The following is a 19,815-nucleotide window of genomic DNA, read 5'->3' as shown; positions in this document are numbered from 1 at the left end:
GAATTACTTAACACCTGATTTATATACATACATATATTATACATATATTATCTTCTATTGTAAGACTTGTTTCTACGCATTTAGTCGTAGATAATTTTTTAAGGCAAGGTTTTCAATAAAAATATATGCTTTGATATCAAAAGACTGATTTAGATATTTTTTATATTAAACCATTAGGTAGGATCCGTAAGCTTTTTCTGGTTATCGCGGAAGTGTTAAAGAAAAGTATTTTTCACAATATAAAGAGAACAGTTAAAAATTATCTAAAACAAAACATTTGTATATAAGAATAGACGAGATCATACTGATATTTTAATCCCGAAATTATTAAATTGTAGGCAGTCAAAAATTCTAATAACGTTACATAAAATAATGAAAACATCAATATTAAATCGGGTTAGTAAATTGTGATGTTTATAAACAACAACTAGTACCTATAACCACTAATTGCCAAATGTATTAATAATTTGAAAGTTCTAGAAAAACTTGTAATGTAATTTTCTGTGAATTTCCCTAATCGATCTTTATAACGAGCTATCTCATGTGTCAATTATAATTAAATCATTCGTCACTTAACAACACAAAGACGCTTTATACACGTACTATCAAAGTACCATTCAAAGTGTAATAATTTTAAAATGCCACAATGTTGCTAGTTTTTAATTATGTAGGTTGAATGCTAAAGATATTTTAAAATTATGAATCTGAACTGGTGTAAGGCTGTGTTTAGATGGACATTGTTAAGGCTTTAGAAAGGCTTCACGAGATACTCTCAGGGTTTCCTTAATCGTTGGTCAATGTGGCATACTTTTATTCTTTGAAACATAACCGTACAATTAGCGAATATTTCTGAAATGCAATAATTTCATTATAATCAACTAAGAAAAAAATATATTTCATTATTTTCCTAGCTTATTGCTCAATTCTATTCAATTGATGTCAATATAATTACGTAAACTCACTTGAATATTTCAATTATAATTTGTGTACTAATAACTATATTAGATTTGTAATAATTTTGATCAATTAGAATTGTGATACAGTCTAAAGTCTAAAACGTCCTTGAAATGTTATAATCATGACAAACACAACCAGATTCGTGGTCCAGAACATATATGAGTTATTATATTGAGGCATCATAAGTGTTACTTCATCCAAGTTTATTAAAAGCGGCCGCAAATCTTTTTAGCATTTGACGCAAGCGAAGCCCTGGCAATTCTCTAATAGCGTATGCAAACGGAGGCAGTTCAGAATTCACCATCGTACGAAGCCCGTGCGCTCAGCCGGGGCTGGTCTCTGGCTCGTTATTTCATTGTTGGAATTGTTTCAAACTGATCAAATGTAAGAACGGTACGCATTCTTTTAAGTGTCGTAATTGAAGTTAATGGTTTTTTTTTCGTATATATTTAAGATTCATTATATTCTAGAACAATGCAATGTGAAGCTGCGGAAATTCATCACCGTGTAATACAGTTATCATGGAACGTAAGTCGTGTTAATAGTTAATAGTTAGTGCACTAGAAGTAGCTTCGTCTAAGTCAAATCCTGTGAAAAATGTGTTGCAAGATGGCTTTAGGTCAAAAGATTTACGTTTAATTTTCAATATACTTAACAATTTAAAACTAATTAAATATTATTTATACACAAAACAAAAAATGTATATCAAAAGACTACAAGAATTAACCTTTTTTAAATTAATGTAGTAATCAACTATTTAGAGTTATTCATCTTTTATTATTGTTATTTTTTCGATTTCACAAAAGCTATTTCCATTCTCGTACATTTTGAATCTTTAATAGTATCTCATCAATACTATTAAAAAGTGTTATCAAAATATAGTTCTTTGTGAGAAACATCCTTGAAAAATCACTACTGTTATATCAGTACTATTATAAATTAAAAAATAAGCAAGTAAGTAATAACAGAGTATTCTGTATTAAATAAGTAAAATTAGTAAGTCACGTAATGTCCTAATCAATATGAAATTTATTAACGTTCAATCAATTTGTCAACATCGATCAAATGTCACTTCAAGGATTATTTATGAAAGTATTGTAACTATATAAAAAAATATATGGAAGTATTGTCTAACTGTCTTTTAAAGTAATTGAATTGTTATTTTTAATATCCAAACCCCAGTAATAATTATAAATACCAACCAAAGCATAAAATTTTATAAAAAATAATATATTATTGAAAAAATTGGGAAAAAATGTTTCCTATCAGTTAAATGAAAGGCGGATCTCGTGGACATTATCCACCAATTACATTACTTTATTTTGAAAACGATAAGAATAACCTTACGAAAGGAGTCGTCCTATTGGTCAAAATAAACAGCTACAGCTGTATCGATAACAGAGCCTGAATTTATTCAGCCCTTATATTATCTGCACATCTTCAGTTCCTCGCGATTGGTTTGCGTAAAAAAATATATTTAAAAAAAAAGACATCTATCAAATATTGCTGGTGGTATTGAGACGAAACTTCTTAGCATTCAATGGATTCACCGTGCGGGTGCGGGTCCATCGTTAATATTAATAATCAATTTCGAAATATGTTAAATAGTCCTTATTTTTCCTTTACAAAAAGCTGCATAAAAACAAAATATTTTACAAGATTATTTGATTTTATTTAATTCTGATGTTGCTGATAAAATTATATTTAGTGTGTGCGGACTACAATTTAAGTAAAAATATTGCGAATAGCTAACAAACAGGCTTTTAACTGAATATAATTAATTTTCCATTTATATATCGTCGCTTATTATAAAACGTTTCTTCTACCAGCAAAATTGTTGGCGACAGACAACACCATTTTTATTTAGCTTTTAATTACAGCTGTAAAGTATTATTGCTGACAGATAAAAACTGACACTAATAAGTATTCATATAAAATTATCTGACGGCCTATTAAAGAGAAAAAATGTAGATCTTTATTCTCTTTTATTTTTATTATCTTAAACCTTCTAGATAATTATCTTAATGTAAAAAAATAATGTTAAAATACGAAGGAAAAATATAAAAACAATTATAGTATTGCAATATCATCTTTTCAATATACATAGTACAAGTTTTGCATTATGGAACTAAACACGCACAGTTCCCAGTCTTCCGTTTTTATGAACAACTTGTGTTAAAAGTACATTACATCAAGTTGTCGACGTCACTTCAAGAAATTCATATTTTCAACGACATTGCCATGAAGTGACATTGACATACCAAGAACATATTTAAAAGGTTAACAAAAATACATTTATATTATAATAAATAATACATAATATATGTATTTAATTATATAATACGTTATAAAATTAAAAAAAAATTATCGATTAAAAAATATCGAAAACATAATTATTATCTTAATTTGTTACACTAAATGCACAACCGATTTCATAAAAAAATTAAAGTCATTTAAGATGTATATAGTAACTATAATCAAATATTAGATTTGAAAAACGTTACTCCCTATGTAGTTTACTGTATTATCTCATTATTCTTATATAAGAATTGTAACTGGTGAAAAATAAAAAATAAAGTTTTTTTTAATTTAATAAATTTCTAAGTTAGGGTTGACAAAAAAATATCTTGAAAATCGAGCGATTTTACTTAAAATATGTTAAAAAATAAATCAAGTCCAATCAGTCCTTGTTATATATACCTACATGGAATAATGCATAAGCAATCATAGAACTTGTATTGTTATTTTTAATATTTTTGCAATAAACATCTCAATAACTAAGGTCGTATAACCGGTTTATATTTCATGACGTCTTATTTCCTTATATATTTCTTGTTTCACATAAATACCATAACCTTTTGGAAAATAAAATAAAAAATCTAATCAAATAATGATTTTAACATATTATTTTGGATCTGCGTCGAAAAGGCCCTTTAAATATTTAACTATTTTTTTCCATATTAAACATCTTGAGAGAAAACTCTTTGCCTATTCTATAAATTTAATTTAAAATATATTTTTTATACACGTTCAGTAATTTAATTTAACTACAAAATTTATTAATGTGGAGGAATTAATTATTTTTTTCTTAAATGGGATTATTATGAATACATAATTTAAAATTCTGTTACAAAGACTAACGAAAATCAGTAGTTATTTGACTTCTTTAGTCCCCTCACGGAATGTTAGAAAAAAAATCTGAGAATATCTACTTTGAAAGACAATTTTAAAAGAGCAAATAAAAGGTTCATTGATAATTATTTGCTATATAATAACAAGATATTTATCAATAAAAATATACATGTAAAATTCCATTCACATGTGTATAGTCAAAAACGATTATTTTATGACATTCTAATCAGAGGATTAAATTATATAAGTCGATAAATGTAACCGTTGATTGCACCAAATCTGATTATTAGTATGCCATTCTATCCGTCAAGGATCTATTCAAATAAAGCCTATCAAATGTCTTAATATATCCAGCCGACCGTCTCGTTACTATTCAATCAATAAACGCGGCTCGTTATTATCAAATTTTGGCGGCGGGCGACACCGACTTCAATTTACATTCGTCCTTCAAATGTGCGCTTCCTTGTAGACAAGGATTGTATACTTTTTTTTTTGTCCAATCAATGACGTAGGTGACGAGGTATATTTGATTTTACTTCTTATCAACATATAGAACCTTCTTTGGACTTCTATTTAGAAACTTTAATTATAAGCGAATTCTTTATTTAAATTAGGTTACCAATGATATATTTTTTAAATACCTAGTCTATTAAGTAAGCCGATATTTGATATAGATATTAAGAAAAGGCTGTATAAGTTATATTTTTTTTAAAGAATTATTCTCTTGATAGAAAAACCTGTATTAGTCATGTAATTCTTATTTGTTATTTATATTTAACTAACACTATTATGTCATTTTAATTAAGAAATAAATTATGTTCATTTAATTTAATAAATGCATCTGACTTGTAACCTTTAAGACGATAATCTTAAATTGTACTTTATTAGCTTAATTGAAGACTGGCCATTAGGAGGGGAAAAGAAATGATTTTACGTATTAATAATTTTGGCTACGAACAAGTTATTAATTTTATTTATGGAAAAAAACATGTTTATGTGTTTAGACCTTTTCATATACTTGTCTCATCTATGTTCATGCTTGTATGTGTGCGTTCGTTCGTTCAAAAACGGAGTTCAAACTTCGAAACAATGTTTTATAAATATAATATTTCTAGTAATAGTACACAGGTATTTAATTTAACAAATTAATTAAGTAAGCTTCTTCAAATTGAGTTAATCGACCTCTAAGCACTAAATTAATGTTTATTGTGATTAAGTATAATTCAACAATGTTTCGAAAGTATGTATATATGTACATAATAAAACTTTTTGTAGTTCATACGCTTTGCTGTTTTATATTTTTTTTTAAATGCAGATATAAATGAAATGATAAATTACCAATGGATTTTAGAACAATAAACTATGAATATTTATAATTTATTACAAATGAATGTTTATTTCTTATCATTCAGGGTTTTAGAAAAAAAAACAAGGATGATATTTATGTTTGTAAAATTATTTTATATTTAATTACTACCTAAGTAGAAAAAAAATATCCATTTATATTTTAGCTTTAAAATATCAATAATTTACAAAAAGATATACACAGAATAAAAATATATGGACAGATTGAATATAATGCATAGAACATAAAAATCTTTGCAGAGATTGTCATAACGTTAGATTCAAAAAAGGTGTAGCAAACATTAAGTAAAACCATGTCTGTTTACAAACATGTCACGGCTCGGGATGATTTATAACCTTATAATTAACACGTAGGCCTCAACGCTGAGGAAATAATATTTTAAGGAATAATGGCCTGTGTTTAAAATATTAAGTTATATTTTTTCTCATTTGACAGAAAAAGAGATGTGTGGATAAATTTTACGCCAAAGTGTGTGTGTTTGTGGCATCTTAACTCTCAGATCAACCGATGTATATGCTTTTTTTTATTTGAAAGCCAGTTTCCCTGCTGTGGTCCTAATCTTTGTTGGGTTAATACTTAATATCGGTCCAGATTTGTAAGAATGTTATTGCTTTCTCAAAATAACGAAAGCATTATTGGCGCACGATTACTAGATTAAGAACTTCACTATTGCCAGTATTTTCGTTAAAGGACAAGGAATGCGTTTCGGTTTTGTTTTTTATAATTTTATAACTTTTATATTAAATTAAAATGTTTTGTTTCGATTATATAATTTTTTTTAAATAAAATGTAAAGAGAGAAAACTTTATATTCACTCGTAAGTCGTAAGTATCAAAAATTTTATATTATAACACTCATCACATTTTTTAAGAAACTTAATTATATTGTTCTTTCACGTTTTTTTGTTATTAGTATTATTTTTTTCTTTAACTAAAAATATCCGACATACCAATAGCTTTATACAGCCTTCAAGAAAGATTTATAAGGTAACACTCACAAAATTAATGATTACATTAAAAATATTCGCTATAGCTTTCATGGAGGGGTTAATTGCCATCGTAACCTTTTAGGGCATTTAGGGCGTCGGAGGTTCCGTAGGGTGAGGACGCTGTAAATAAAACCATTGTTAAACTCAGAATCGACCGTTACTTCGTCGGAACATTTTTTTCGATTGACCTGAATATATTATGTACGATTTGTTTTTTTTTCATTTCCAACGTCGTGATAGGTCACGATGTAAATAGGTTCGGCTACTTGATGCCGGCATAGATTATACAAAATTCAGAAAAACTTATAAAACTATAAGTTTCGCGCCCTTTTATAAAAAATAATTATGCTATATCTATAATAGACTATTAACTCTACAATATTTAAACGCTATTGACTGTCAAAAGTTGAACGTCCTATAACTATATATAATTTCCTCTCCTCGTGAAAGAGCCAGGCACAGATAGCGTAAAAGTATCACATTAATCTTGATTGCTATACTGAAGTAATAAACGCCTTGGCTGTTGAGAGCAGTTAATGTCCCAGTAACTGGTTTTCTATTATCTCGAGGAATTAGAGCATGACCCGTGATGAGGTTTTAGCTTAGCTGTATAATATTAAATATGGTTTTAAAACATGGTTTACATACCCAGATAAATATGATAATTACTTTACTTCTATATTTGAATGAAGATAATGTTACAGTGAAGGAAAAAAAAAAGGCTCGAGAGAAAAAATAATTGCAGAGCCTTATTTTAGTGTTGAGTCATGTAATAATTCCTGTTATGGGGTATAAGAAGAAACTCCGTTGTAGAAATCCCCATACGAAAACGTGATTCGCGTGTACGAGGAAAAAAAATTATATATAATATATATTTTTCTATTTTAAAGCGTAATAAAAATATTTATCGTAAAGTATTCACGTATTCCATAACTTTTATCAATGTGTTATCAAAAAAAAAGAATTTGTTTTATTGAAAATATTTCTTTTATCATGAATTTAAATTGGACATTACATACTTTAAATAAGTCACTTAAACTCGAAGCTACGACACGTTACTTTCACCTATTTACTGTTACAGATAATTCATATGTTTCACGAACAAATAATGCAAGGTTTACTCACACTGACTGACCTAGTTTTTGACATGACCCCAAAATTTTATGTTAACTGCCGTCAATGAACGTAAATTGATTGACCCGGAACAATCTGGACGTTCGTGGTTCATATGTTTATAAATGACAGCTTTCTTGTATTGATATTTTTCATTGCTAGAATATTGAAGTATTGTATCAGTTAGCTATTTTTTTATGAAGAAAGGTTTAATTCAATCATTAAAATAAGGTCAATCATTAAAATAAAAACTAAAATTAAATTATATATTATTATTGGAGTCAAACATGTTTTTGACCACAATCCAATCTTACCGATATTACTTTTCGACAAAATCCATCAATTTCGACAGCACAGATTTTTGTCATTCATCCAATTACATTGCAGTAATTAGAAGTATAATTATGAATCACAAAGGAAGTAATTTTAATCAATTTAAAAGATTATATACAGGCATTTTAAACACGATTTTTTTTTTAATATTATAATTAAGTTTATTAACCCTGGGTAGAGATACTATGATGTTCTTGTAATATATAATTTCCATATCAAACGTTCACGGTTGTTTAGCGCGGTTATGTAAAACTATTTTCGCTATGGGAAGGTCGACTGGAAGTTTGTATTCATTTGCGACTTCATCTAAGAAGCCCTCACAATATGGCCGCTGTTCAAATATTATAGTCTGCTGAATCTATTGTGATTCAAGTTCCCTAATTGTTTCTCCCGAGACAGTCTTTTTTTAAAACCCGCTAACTTTTGGCGTAGCTTTTAATTTCTTAACACTTAAGGGATTGTTAATTAAATCGAAATCTTAAATAAAAGTATTAATAAACAAGCAAACCGAAAGGTTTTTTACACTTAAAGCACGAAGTATTGGCTATCATATAAAAGGTTTTTAATACAGTTGTATCAAAGTGGCAACACACATGCCGAAGTCAAACATTAAAGATTGACGTGATCGAGATTATCTATGTAATTAACATTTCTTAATAACTCTCAATATAACTTAATATTCATTAATTATGTTCAACTCTGATTGTTTGTTACTAGCAATGTCTAATCATAATCGTGTTAATAACTCTTTGACACACAACATAAATAATATATGTACATACGTCCACCACCACTTAAACTCTACATTTTTTATGGAGCGCTTTATTGATTGACCCGCTATTTTCATGTCACGAGTGACAGATAATTGCGGCCAGCACAATACATATGCGATCTACATATAGTAAATTTCTATCGTATTAGGAATCCTAATATATTATCTTAATACCCATTAATGTTTTAATATTTGATGGAATGATATTACAGAAATATCGCACGCAAGAAGAGATACAGTATAAATATTTAAATAGAACAGACTAAAATGAGCATTGTATATTCTGCCACACAATTTGAATCTAGCATTAACTGGGAGTAGCTGGTTATTAACAAGAAATAATCAAATCACAGCTGTTAAGGTACGAAATGATCCGTTCAATTCCATTTGGCATGCCGCTATGTTTATTTTTAGACGCTTATATTAATCCATAATCGTTCAGTAACACAATAACGTGACATAATGACATATAAATTTGACGTATAATATATATATACATATATAATTTGGATAAAACATCAACGGCAGTTTCTAAACATAATCTGGCGTGTTCATTGTTATTTCAACGAAACGTATCTCTTGATTTTATTTAAGTTTAAACTTACGAATTTTATTATTAACGTTATTGAATTATTCTGCCACATTTAAATGTCAAATCACAGATAACACAAAAGTTATAAGAACGGTATCTAAAATATTGAAATAGGTGAAGTCATTAACCGGCTCTAAATAGATCTGCCATGATGGCGGACATTAGCGTTTCATCTTATATATTATTTTATTTCTGTGAATGAGGAAGCGTAAATATTATAATTAAGTTTAACGTGTCCTGTTTAAACGGTCTATAATTATATTTTATACCTTTGGTTTTATTATACTTCTGCATGTCCGAACTGAATTAACGTTATCCGTTTAAGAGTTGATTGATATCTTGCGAGTGATATTAAATTTCATGTTAACAAATGTAAATCGTGTACAAGTAGGCGTTACGTTACACGGGATTCCGAATGCACATTGAACGAGTTCCCTTAAATAGAAAATTGTTAGCACTTATAAAAATTGCTGTCATTTCTACTACTTATACATTAGATAATTAAATTATATCGTTACCTGATTTTTTAATAATAATAGATTTTTTCATAGTATATAATATATGTACTTACTATGCCCCTAGAAAGAGGTTTCTTTGTTTACCTTACACTTATACTGACAGTCGCAAAGTAATACAAATTAAAATATAGTTTTTGAGTACTTACTTATTTACTACTTTAAAGGTATGAGTTAGATTAAAAGTACGAGGTTTTATTCTAGGACTTTTGAAACTGAAGACAACATCCTGAAACCGTGACTATTAGTTAAAGGACTTATTGTAATTGGTAAATATGGAAAAGAATAATATTTATAGAAGATAAAGTGAAAAGGATAAAATAATCATACATTTTTATTTCATTATTGTTTGCAAAATAGATTGAAATTAATCTCTTTCCCAACTTAATGGTATTTATTAACAAATTATATATTGGATATTCATGTAAAACGCTTTTAACAAAAGTATTATAGACAATAAAACTTAACACAGATTAAATTTAAAACCAAAAAGATCGTTTCAGTCTGGATTTGTATAAAAAAAATTGAATAAGTTGATGAAAAGAGCGAAATTAAAATGTTTGGATTTCCATTAGAAGATTCGGTATTTAAATATCAGGACGGAATAATACTAGTATGTCACACCTAGATCAATATTTGTAATATATTTTAGGATCTCATAAACGAGCTATATAAATAGGTATGTAGATCTTATACTAATTCAATCAGATATATTAGACATCGGTGAATACTTGAAAACTGACCATTCGATTAAATACAGAATCTTCTAGAAGCTGCACGCGAGTTTCCTATGTATAACCAAACACAGTCAAATTGTCAGAACCTTCAAAGATACGGTAATTACCAAAGACCTTTATTCAATTCTTTATTTGTCGAAGGTTAATGACTGACAGAACGCAAATCCTTACTAAATTCTATCTTGTTGAAAAGTTACTGTCTGTTTTGATATAAAGACTTTTTGGTGCTTCTGATATTAGATAAAGATTAATCAGATATTCGGTTCGCGTATGCTTTGTACTTGTGGATTTCATTAATTATATAATATTTCCTTCCTGCAAACGAACACAATGTCGAATGGTCAGCCTTATTTGTTCGACGCCTTGATGATTGCGCAATGCTATTTAATTTCTTGTCTTCATATTTACTTGTACGAAATAAAATAACATTCTTTAATCGCACTAATCTGACGATAACAGATAAATACATCGTGACAAATGTGTTTATACTCATTTCTGGAAAATTCTTATCAAACAATTAAAATGGCTATGAATGTTTGATAAAGAAATGACGTTTCATTAATTAGCTTTCTTAAGTTTGACATAAGTTTAGTTAATGTTACAGATTCATTATATTTGAGGCTATTTATTTTATATACATATTTCTTTCACATTATGCTTTTTGCTCATGTTTACTCACTCATTACTTTGTTATAAAAGACAGTTGGAAAGATATAAAAACATGAATTCTACAAAAATTTAAATAAAATTTAACTACATAAATTCAAGTCCATCCTTACAAACGTGATTGTAAAATAATTTCACTAGTTTATTGTATAAAACATGAATAAGTAATTTATACAATTGTGATGAGAGCACGCAGCTTGGAAGGATATTGATATTTTTCAATGAATTAATATTATCTTAGTTCTAGTATTGTGTTTAGAAATCGCTGCAGAACGCGTAGGCATGGCTGTGACGTCAGCAGACGTCACCCAGACAACCAGACACGTACTTTACCTAATAATAATAAGCCGGTGTAGAAGCAACGCCACATGTATAACACCCATCGCAGAGGTTGGACGTTGCTTTGTACTATTTTTTATTAACTATACCAAGTGTTGATTGTTTTTATTATCTGTGATACTGTTGTTTTATGTACATTATAATTGTGTTCCCGTAAACATTGACTTTTATTGGATAACTGTATTCCTGGTAGGTTTTATTTCGTTATTTATTATTTTTTTTTTAAATGAAAGAATTAAGTTGTACCGAGTACCGTGAAAATAAACGTGAATCGATTTCAAATGCAACGGCTGCGAATGTTTCACGCTTTAGACCATTTGTGAAAATCTGATTGGATGACAGTTATGTTAAACAGAAGTCTCAATTTATTTTCATTGCAACTATTAAATTGTAATTTTATTGATTTTTTTATTTGTGTCATATATCTAGGTGTATTTGTAAAAATTGTTTGTTTTACGGATTATTGTTGCATTATATATTATATAATGACTATCCATTGTACATGTTTTAAGTATATAATGAACTTATATGAGTCATATCTGTCTCAGATCTTTCTCGCGAATTAATAAAGGTAAATATTTAAATAATAATGTTTTATTGTTTCATTGAAATGACGTTTTTTAATTCTAAGAAAATTGTATGGTTTAAATGATTTTCTGAATGTTTCATGTCTAGATTATACCGGGGGAAAAACATGAAGCGAATATTTTTTTTGATCTTTCTATATTTCCATCCCGAATATTCTGCACATATTTATAACTTTACATATATATTGTATAAAACATGTTAATGCTATCTTTTTCTTTATTTACGACATATGCAATATGCATATGCATTTCTCTCACTAACCATTAAAACAAAAGTATATCGTAATACATCTATAGAAGTATTTTTTTATTACATAAAGTTTTAAGCTAAGTAAAAGATTCAGAATAATAAGATGATTTCACACCAAATCGAAATATGACAGTTAAATCGACTATCAGGTTTCTGAACGTAAAATTTATTCTTTTCCTTGAAAAGAAACTGAATTAAAGAAATATGTATATTTATCTGAGAGTACAGATATGTGACTTGTCTAAGGTATACGCAAAATACAGATTAAAACAAAGTAAATGTTTTGTCCTGAGAAATTACGCAATGTTTGAGCAACAGTTGCTGTGTGATAAGGCACGCAATAGCAACCATTGCTGACCCACTGTTTTTTACAGCTTACTTGCATTTTGCATGGGAATATATATGACAATTAAAAATAATAACTCGTGTATCAAATAAAACATGACTATTGTTAGAAATTACAGCTTAATTTTTTCTTATGATAAAATGAGATAAATATATCTTTAATTTTAATTTACCTTAATTCACGAGACGGACAAAACTAACGTGGAGTTTTGCACGTAGTCAAGAATCATTAGTTTTAATAATGAGACACGATATACCGTTATAAACAGCAGCACAATCAATTTTATATATTTAACTCATCAAATTTGAGGAACGGAATAAAAGATTTTAATTAAAATAGGATTTAAAAATAAAGAATCCTTACTGCATGCCTAAAATAACATTCCACGTTACTTTCACGGTACAAACAACACATAAAAAATTGAATTCATAAAAATTGCTCTCAATAACAATAGAAATGATGTCAAATTAAATTTTTCAATATATAAAAATATTATTAACAAAGACTGTCTGTTGAGTGCACAGCGTTACGTTCCACGTCGAGCCAACGCTCTCAGACTATTTCCGGCATCATGCTATTGACTTTCATTGGAAATTTGTCTCTACCCTCACGTTCAAAGGTTTATTTTTAACGCCATTTTGTTATATATAAGCAGGTATCGCGGTGTGTTAACTGTCGAATTATTGATAAAGATATAGTATCAGTTTTGTATATAGTTTTCTTAGTTGTATGAAATATTTTTGTTTTACACCTTTATAGTTCATGGGAATTTAGTAATTGGGCTTCAAGTCTCCATTCTAAACTAAATTGTAAATGCCAATAAAATATCTTGACGAAGAATATCAGTTTGAGCTTCTGTTAATAAACCTTTCGGTAGACTTGTTTGCTACCATTTTTTATTACATCAATTCCATTATCGATCAAATTACTCTACGTGTAACATTATTACTTTAGAATTGTAATATTATTCGCAAATTATTGTGTTCTCGCAAATAAAATCAATAAAAAGCGTAGAATTATAGAAGTAAGTAAATCAATAATAATATGTTATAATATATGGAACACTTACACTGTACACACTAAAAACTTATCTAATCTTTTACCTCAACATAACGTCTGGCTCGAAGGGAAATCCCATTTGTAGTCTTTCCCTACTCCTCCTATACCATCTATACGGAATTATTATTGTTAATTATGAAATATTTAATTCACAAAATTTAGGGAATAAAAGTGTAAATAACCTTCAACTCATAATAAAAACCTATTTCAGTTCATTTATACAAAAAAACTTCAATGACAATGATTAGTAGAAGTTACTGGCTGGTGCTGGATTTTTTTACATTTATTCTAAAAACATAAAAGCTTCGATAAAGCAAACAATTTAACAAACAAAAGAACAAAATATATCAATCTTATCATATGTTGCTGGTAATTTTATATCTGTAAAACGAGGTATAATGGTAACGTAGACATTACGACATTGTTTGTATATTTTAAAGAGTTATTGTGACTAAGAAGCAACTAGTAAATATATTGTGTAATAATTATAACACTTACAGTGTATTTCTCGCTTGTCGTTTCTACCGATAACATCGCTAGGTTTTTGCTTGACTTTTTTCAAGGCAGTTTTCGTAGCCTTTCAAGTTAACAAAAGCCTTCGGATGCTCGCTCCAACCAATACTATATTTAACTTGACCATTACATGATTGTTAATATTTCCATTACAAAGTTTTGTATTCGTTTTCTGGGAAATATACTCTTGATTTATAAAAGGAAATACGAGAGATCTGTGAATATTACGCAATATGTCGTCATGAAACTATAATTTAGTTCTAAATTTGAATTCAGTTGTCAAGTTCAATACATTCAATGTAAGTGAGAGTCGCTTCATATTGCCTCTGGGACGCTATTACCGTATGATACCGAATAGATTAGTAGGCTTTATATGGTTAATCAATACATTCTCGTAATTATACCATCAGCTAATACATGGACGTAGCACAAATAATATTACCCTTGGATAAGATTTTTCAATGTACAAAGGAAACTGAGATTTTTTTTTTTATTAAATTGAATTCAGTGAAAATTTTGACAGATTTTATCATGTATATTTTTCCTTTTCTATCCCTTTGCAAGAAACTTTTCTTATTTAAAAAAGTATTTCTAAAGACGATATATATATCAATAAGCATGTACCTAATAAACCATGGCTCACGGATTCCATGCAGTTACGCACGTACAGTATTTTTCACTACTACTACCATTGAATGTGATATTTGCGAAGGTTAAGCCTTATTACGTACGGCTTCCGCCTCAAAAGGTCACTTGCTCGGTACCAGATGGAAAAAGAATGTCATATTGGCGAAAAACATTATGTTGCCTATATATTTTTTATATTAATTAATTATTAATTCAAGGATTCGCGTAGCTTTGCTATTTGGAACGCTCGACGCGATGCTCTGTTCACTTGCCTTGGAACCGATTCACATTCTCGTAACCCGTCGTTATGATATTTCGTGATTAATATACTAACTGTCACACTAACACGTGAAAGAAGATCGAATAAAAAAAATAGGGGGTATTAAAGAACATCAGTACGACAGAATAAAAAACAGGTGTATTGACCAATGTAAATAGTTGAAACTAAAAATAATATTAAAATCATTTAGCACGTAACGAAAAACCACGTCGCTGGTTCTGCGCGGACGCCCTCCCTAAAGAGTTTCACGGTGTACGGCTATACAGTCGGTGGGCACACCGGTACTTCTTACAAGTTTAACAATTTATTGCACCGACGGTCTACTTAACCGGTAATTGACACAAAAATAGCCATTGTTCGGAACCGACCCCCGTGTATAATAACCACTAAAATAATGTTGAATATTTCCCATTTTTTTTTTATTTTTCACTAGCATTTTTTTTTTTTTGGTAAATCAAATCCCAAACAAATACGCAAGATATTCTTCGTGTTTAATTCAGTTTTTATATCTAAGATGCGTTCACACACTTCAATCAATCAATTGTTATATTATTACCTATAAAATAATGTAGCCATAGAAACACAAGAGTAGGCGGAAGCCCGCATCCTACTCTACTTTATTACCACATAGCGTACAAAGCAGGCCAATAATTATCACAATTTAGAATCACTATTAAAAATGTATTTGTATAAAATTTAATTTACCTAAACGTTTCCTGATTTGCGTCTGCGAACGATTCAATGTTTACAGATATGCTATAATTATTCCATTCTAATAACTATACTCTATACACATCTTGAATAACGCTTCATAAAAATCTGAATTGGATTTTCATAAATGTCTCATTACATTTAAAAGTAAAATTGTAGACCAATATTTTGTTTAAGAAATTTTAACTGTTATGATATATGTAAAAAAATATTATTATTTAATCGTTGAAATAATAATTTGAAAAAATAATGTCACGTAATTATTTTCGTGTCACAGCGTTTCATACGTGTCTTGTAATATGCACATTTTATATTAGCATAAATAAATTATAATAACTCCGCGTTAATTGTTCTTTTCAGTCGTTTGTTACATAAAATATGGCGCTTTATTTGTATAACAAATACAATAACATTGTATTTTTAAAGCCAACATCTGTGTTAATATTACTTACGTGTTGATTTACTTTAAATAATAATCAATTTAGTATTCCGGTGTAAAAAATTACAGATAGACGAAAAAATTGTATTAAAAATGTTAGAATATATATCAAAATTTAAAAAAGAATCTTATTCTAATTTACATTTTGTAAAGAGGTTCTATTACCGACACATTGGCATAAACAGTATAACTTGTTTAGTGGCAACTTGTTATTTGTCAAAGTGACATATCTCAAGTACGAGTCATGAACGTGTCTTTTTTTAACTTTTCCATATTACAAACGTTTTCTTAGTTCCTAACTATACTTTCCTCTCAGGAATACATTTATCTAGTCTATTTCCGCAGCATCTCCTCCATCAAGCTATATTCTATAGATATTTGTAAATATCGTATGACTGTCTTCACATCGCGAAGTCTTCGTTGTAACGATACATTAATATCGTTTCATAGATTATAATTGTAATATATTATATAACTCAGGTGCGACTGAAAACATGTTTTTAATTATTTTTTATTACTTATGTTTCTAATATACTTAATAACGTAATACATTTAACTATAAACCATAGTTAAATACAAATTTAATCCCATAAATAGACGACGTCTGTTATTATTTTACGACAATATATATAGTGAAACTCATATTATCTTTATACAAACTAACAATAAACTAGTTATGCATATTATATTAGATAAAATAACTTGTTTCATTCGAAACTGATATTTAAAAACCTATGTGATAAAGATTGAATTTTAATATCAAACATTAACGGATTCAAATTCTTAAACAAATGTCAGTATACCGGTAAATATCACATATGTTCGAATTTTTATGTTATCTATACTTCTTATTTTTGAGTTTTGTTTTTTTTTAATCTTTTTATATAATGCTATCGTATTAACTGCTGGTGGGCGAAGGGTGGAAACCTTAGTTTGAGGCGTGGGTGAGCCATGTAACTAGACTTACGCAGGTTTTATTAATATACCACATCCCAACAACTATTTATCTATTGAATAATAGAAATGAGGTAACAATGTTTTGTTTAATGGATGCGGTCAGATTATAAATTTATGTCATCGTGATGAACGCTTTGATATCTTTGAATCAGTATTAACAAAAACGAACACATCTCATACTGGTTTATATTTGATAAGAGCAGATTGTAACCGGGCGACGTTATATGTGGATAAAGTTTTTTTATTGTATACGTTATTTATGTATCCATCGAATATTAACAATTTGAATATATTGCGAAGATATCAAATATAACAAAAATAAAAATGTTCCTTGATAACAAAAAAAAATTATCCTATTCCTAAAAAGACTCGGTCATAATGATCATAGACATGAAGAATGGAAAATTTGTTCTTGAATTATTATCAAACAAGCTTTTAAATCCAATGAATCGAAATAATATAATGTCGATAAAAAATTATATTATATTATATATAACTTAAATATTACAAATTAAAACCGAGCTCAAAAACTTGATACGAATATATTGATATTTGATATTATTAATTATTATGCAAAAAAAAATTAGCAATTATACGGACTTTATACCAGGTTTTGTAAAAATTATTTTAATTTCAAACTTACAATAAAAAAAAAAAAAACATTTCCTAACTAAATAAAACTTCATTCAAATTAAAAATTATAAATAAAATCAGGTCCCGTTTCTATTAATAATTTGAACTGTTAATCTTTTGTATGACATGTATTTTTAATCAACGCCTTATTTAAAACGTTTCGATAAGATAACTCTGAGATTTTGAGATCACTGTTTTCAGAGTGTCAGTGACATTAGTATATTACAAAGTAGTGAACGTTCGTGAAGTGCGGAAATACGATAATTTTTCTGAACGTAAAATGGTCTGGCAAATATATACAGCCACGATACAAAACAATTTTAACCTATCGAGAAATACGTGTAAAGTTCTTTTATAATTAATTATTTTTAATTTTTATAAACCTATTTATTGTGTTATTTCCGTGTATTTACATATTTTTTTTATGTATACTATAAATTTCTTTAAATGTACCTTAAAATAGGAAAGAACAGTAATATTATACATTTTAAACGTTTATTAAATTTCTGACTTAAATACAAGTTTCAACCAAAAAACTCGTCTATTACTTGGGCTTTTCTTTTGTTTTGTTTATTATTTTTTTAACTTGAATCCATTTTACTTGCTCTTTTGTTTTTTTCGTCAGTCTATTCTTGTTAGAATAATGACAATACAAATGGGGAGCCACTTTCAAAATAAAAGAATTTTTAATTTGCATGTTCATTGTCGAGACAATAGTTTCTAAGCTGTGATTTAGAGACAGATTTAGTTATTCTACGTTATTTGAATGTCTAGTAAGTGCGTGTCAGAGTCCATTGAATGACACGCTTCGAACTTGACCTACATCTCCTGAGAATCTATTGTATTCTGTCCGGCCTCGATTCTTAATGTCAAACCACAGCTTAGTTTATGAAAAACACTTGCATTTCCTTAAGTGTCTATTCAAATAGAAATCATCTTTCGAGTTCCCTTATATTTGAGGACAAAGATGTTTTGAATTTCTTACTATACATTCGGAATGGAAGCCATTATCATGATTATATATATTGCTGTGATAGTACTTAATGCTTTGTTGATGGTTTCAATTTTAAATCCAACTAAGCCGCAACTTTCCCAACTTTCGTTTTAAACTTTGTATTTTTCTATGGAATCCCGTTATAATATGTCATTGCCCCAGACTGATGCATGACAGGCGCTTTCCTCGATGAGTACAATCATTAACAGAATTACGTCTAATTTTATAGTGAAACGATGTGTTCTAGTGACATAGATAAATTCTAATGTAATCCTGGATCTCAAACTAGAAAATATTTAAGAGAAAAGTAATTAAATATTATGGGGTAATTTTTTTTTATACAACAGTGAGATGAGGATGAACAAATAAAGACTCATAGCGTTTTTTATTTGACACATCTGTTAACATAAATAAGTTTATAAAGAAACTTCAATATATTCACATTATTAACTTTAACACTCGCACTATGAGTACAGGAGATGTCTCAATATCAAGTGACGTTAGTGACAAATTCTAAACGGTTTAAAGAACTGTTATAAGCTATATTTAAGAATTGGTCCGTATTCAGTATACATGTTATATTTTATTTGAATTCATGTTGTTATTATTGTTATAGGGATGTCCTTAGATGAGGGGAGACAGTCGCAGCGCCCATACCGCTATGGCATGGTGCTGTTGTGCGCTGGCGCCCTGATCAATTGGCTGGGACTGGCCGAGGATTACGCGGAGCCGGTTCGTTACGTGGGTGTGGCCTGCATCGTCGCCGGAGCTCTACTCATCTGTGCTGCCATGTGCTGCTGGCTTCAGTCACCAGCAAGGCAGCCGCAGAATGAGCGCTCTTCGCCAGACACTCACCAAGTAGGTTTACGAAAATATATTATATACACTTCGTAATTATTGTCAATGTAC

General features: G+C 28.7%; 1 protein-coding gene across 6 annotated transcripts in view; it reads left to right on the top strand.

Annotated features, from left to right (window-relative positions):
• Positions 1-19,815, top strand: part of LOC116770031 (uncharacterized) — a 41,222-nt gene that overhangs the window by 19,250 nt on the left and 2,157 nt on the right. For 4 of the 6 annotated variants that reach the window (XM_032661364.2, XM_032661363.2, XM_032661367.2 and 1 more), the window contains exon 2: positions 19,523-19,764. In XM_032661364.2, coding sequence (XP_032517255.2) covers positions 19,523-19,764 — 242 coding nt within the window. Of the gene's footprint in view, positions 1-1,463; positions 1,486-11,547; positions 11,700-19,522; positions 19,765-19,815 lie in introns of those variants that run through there. The other 2 variants (XM_032661368.2, XM_061527976.1) reach the window with 2 other exon arrangements.

Source organism: Danaus plexippus, assembly GCF_018135715.1.
Source record: "Danaus plexippus chromosome 13 unlocalized genomic scaffold, MEX_DaPlex mxdp_15, whole genome shotgun sequence".
In the NCBI taxonomy this organism is placed as follows: domain Eukaryota; kingdom Metazoa; phylum Arthropoda; class Insecta; order Lepidoptera; family Nymphalidae; genus Danaus; species Danaus plexippus.
The sequence above is the reverse complement of the archived record's forward strand: the minus strand, read 5'-3'. Positions and strand labels throughout refer to the sequence as shown.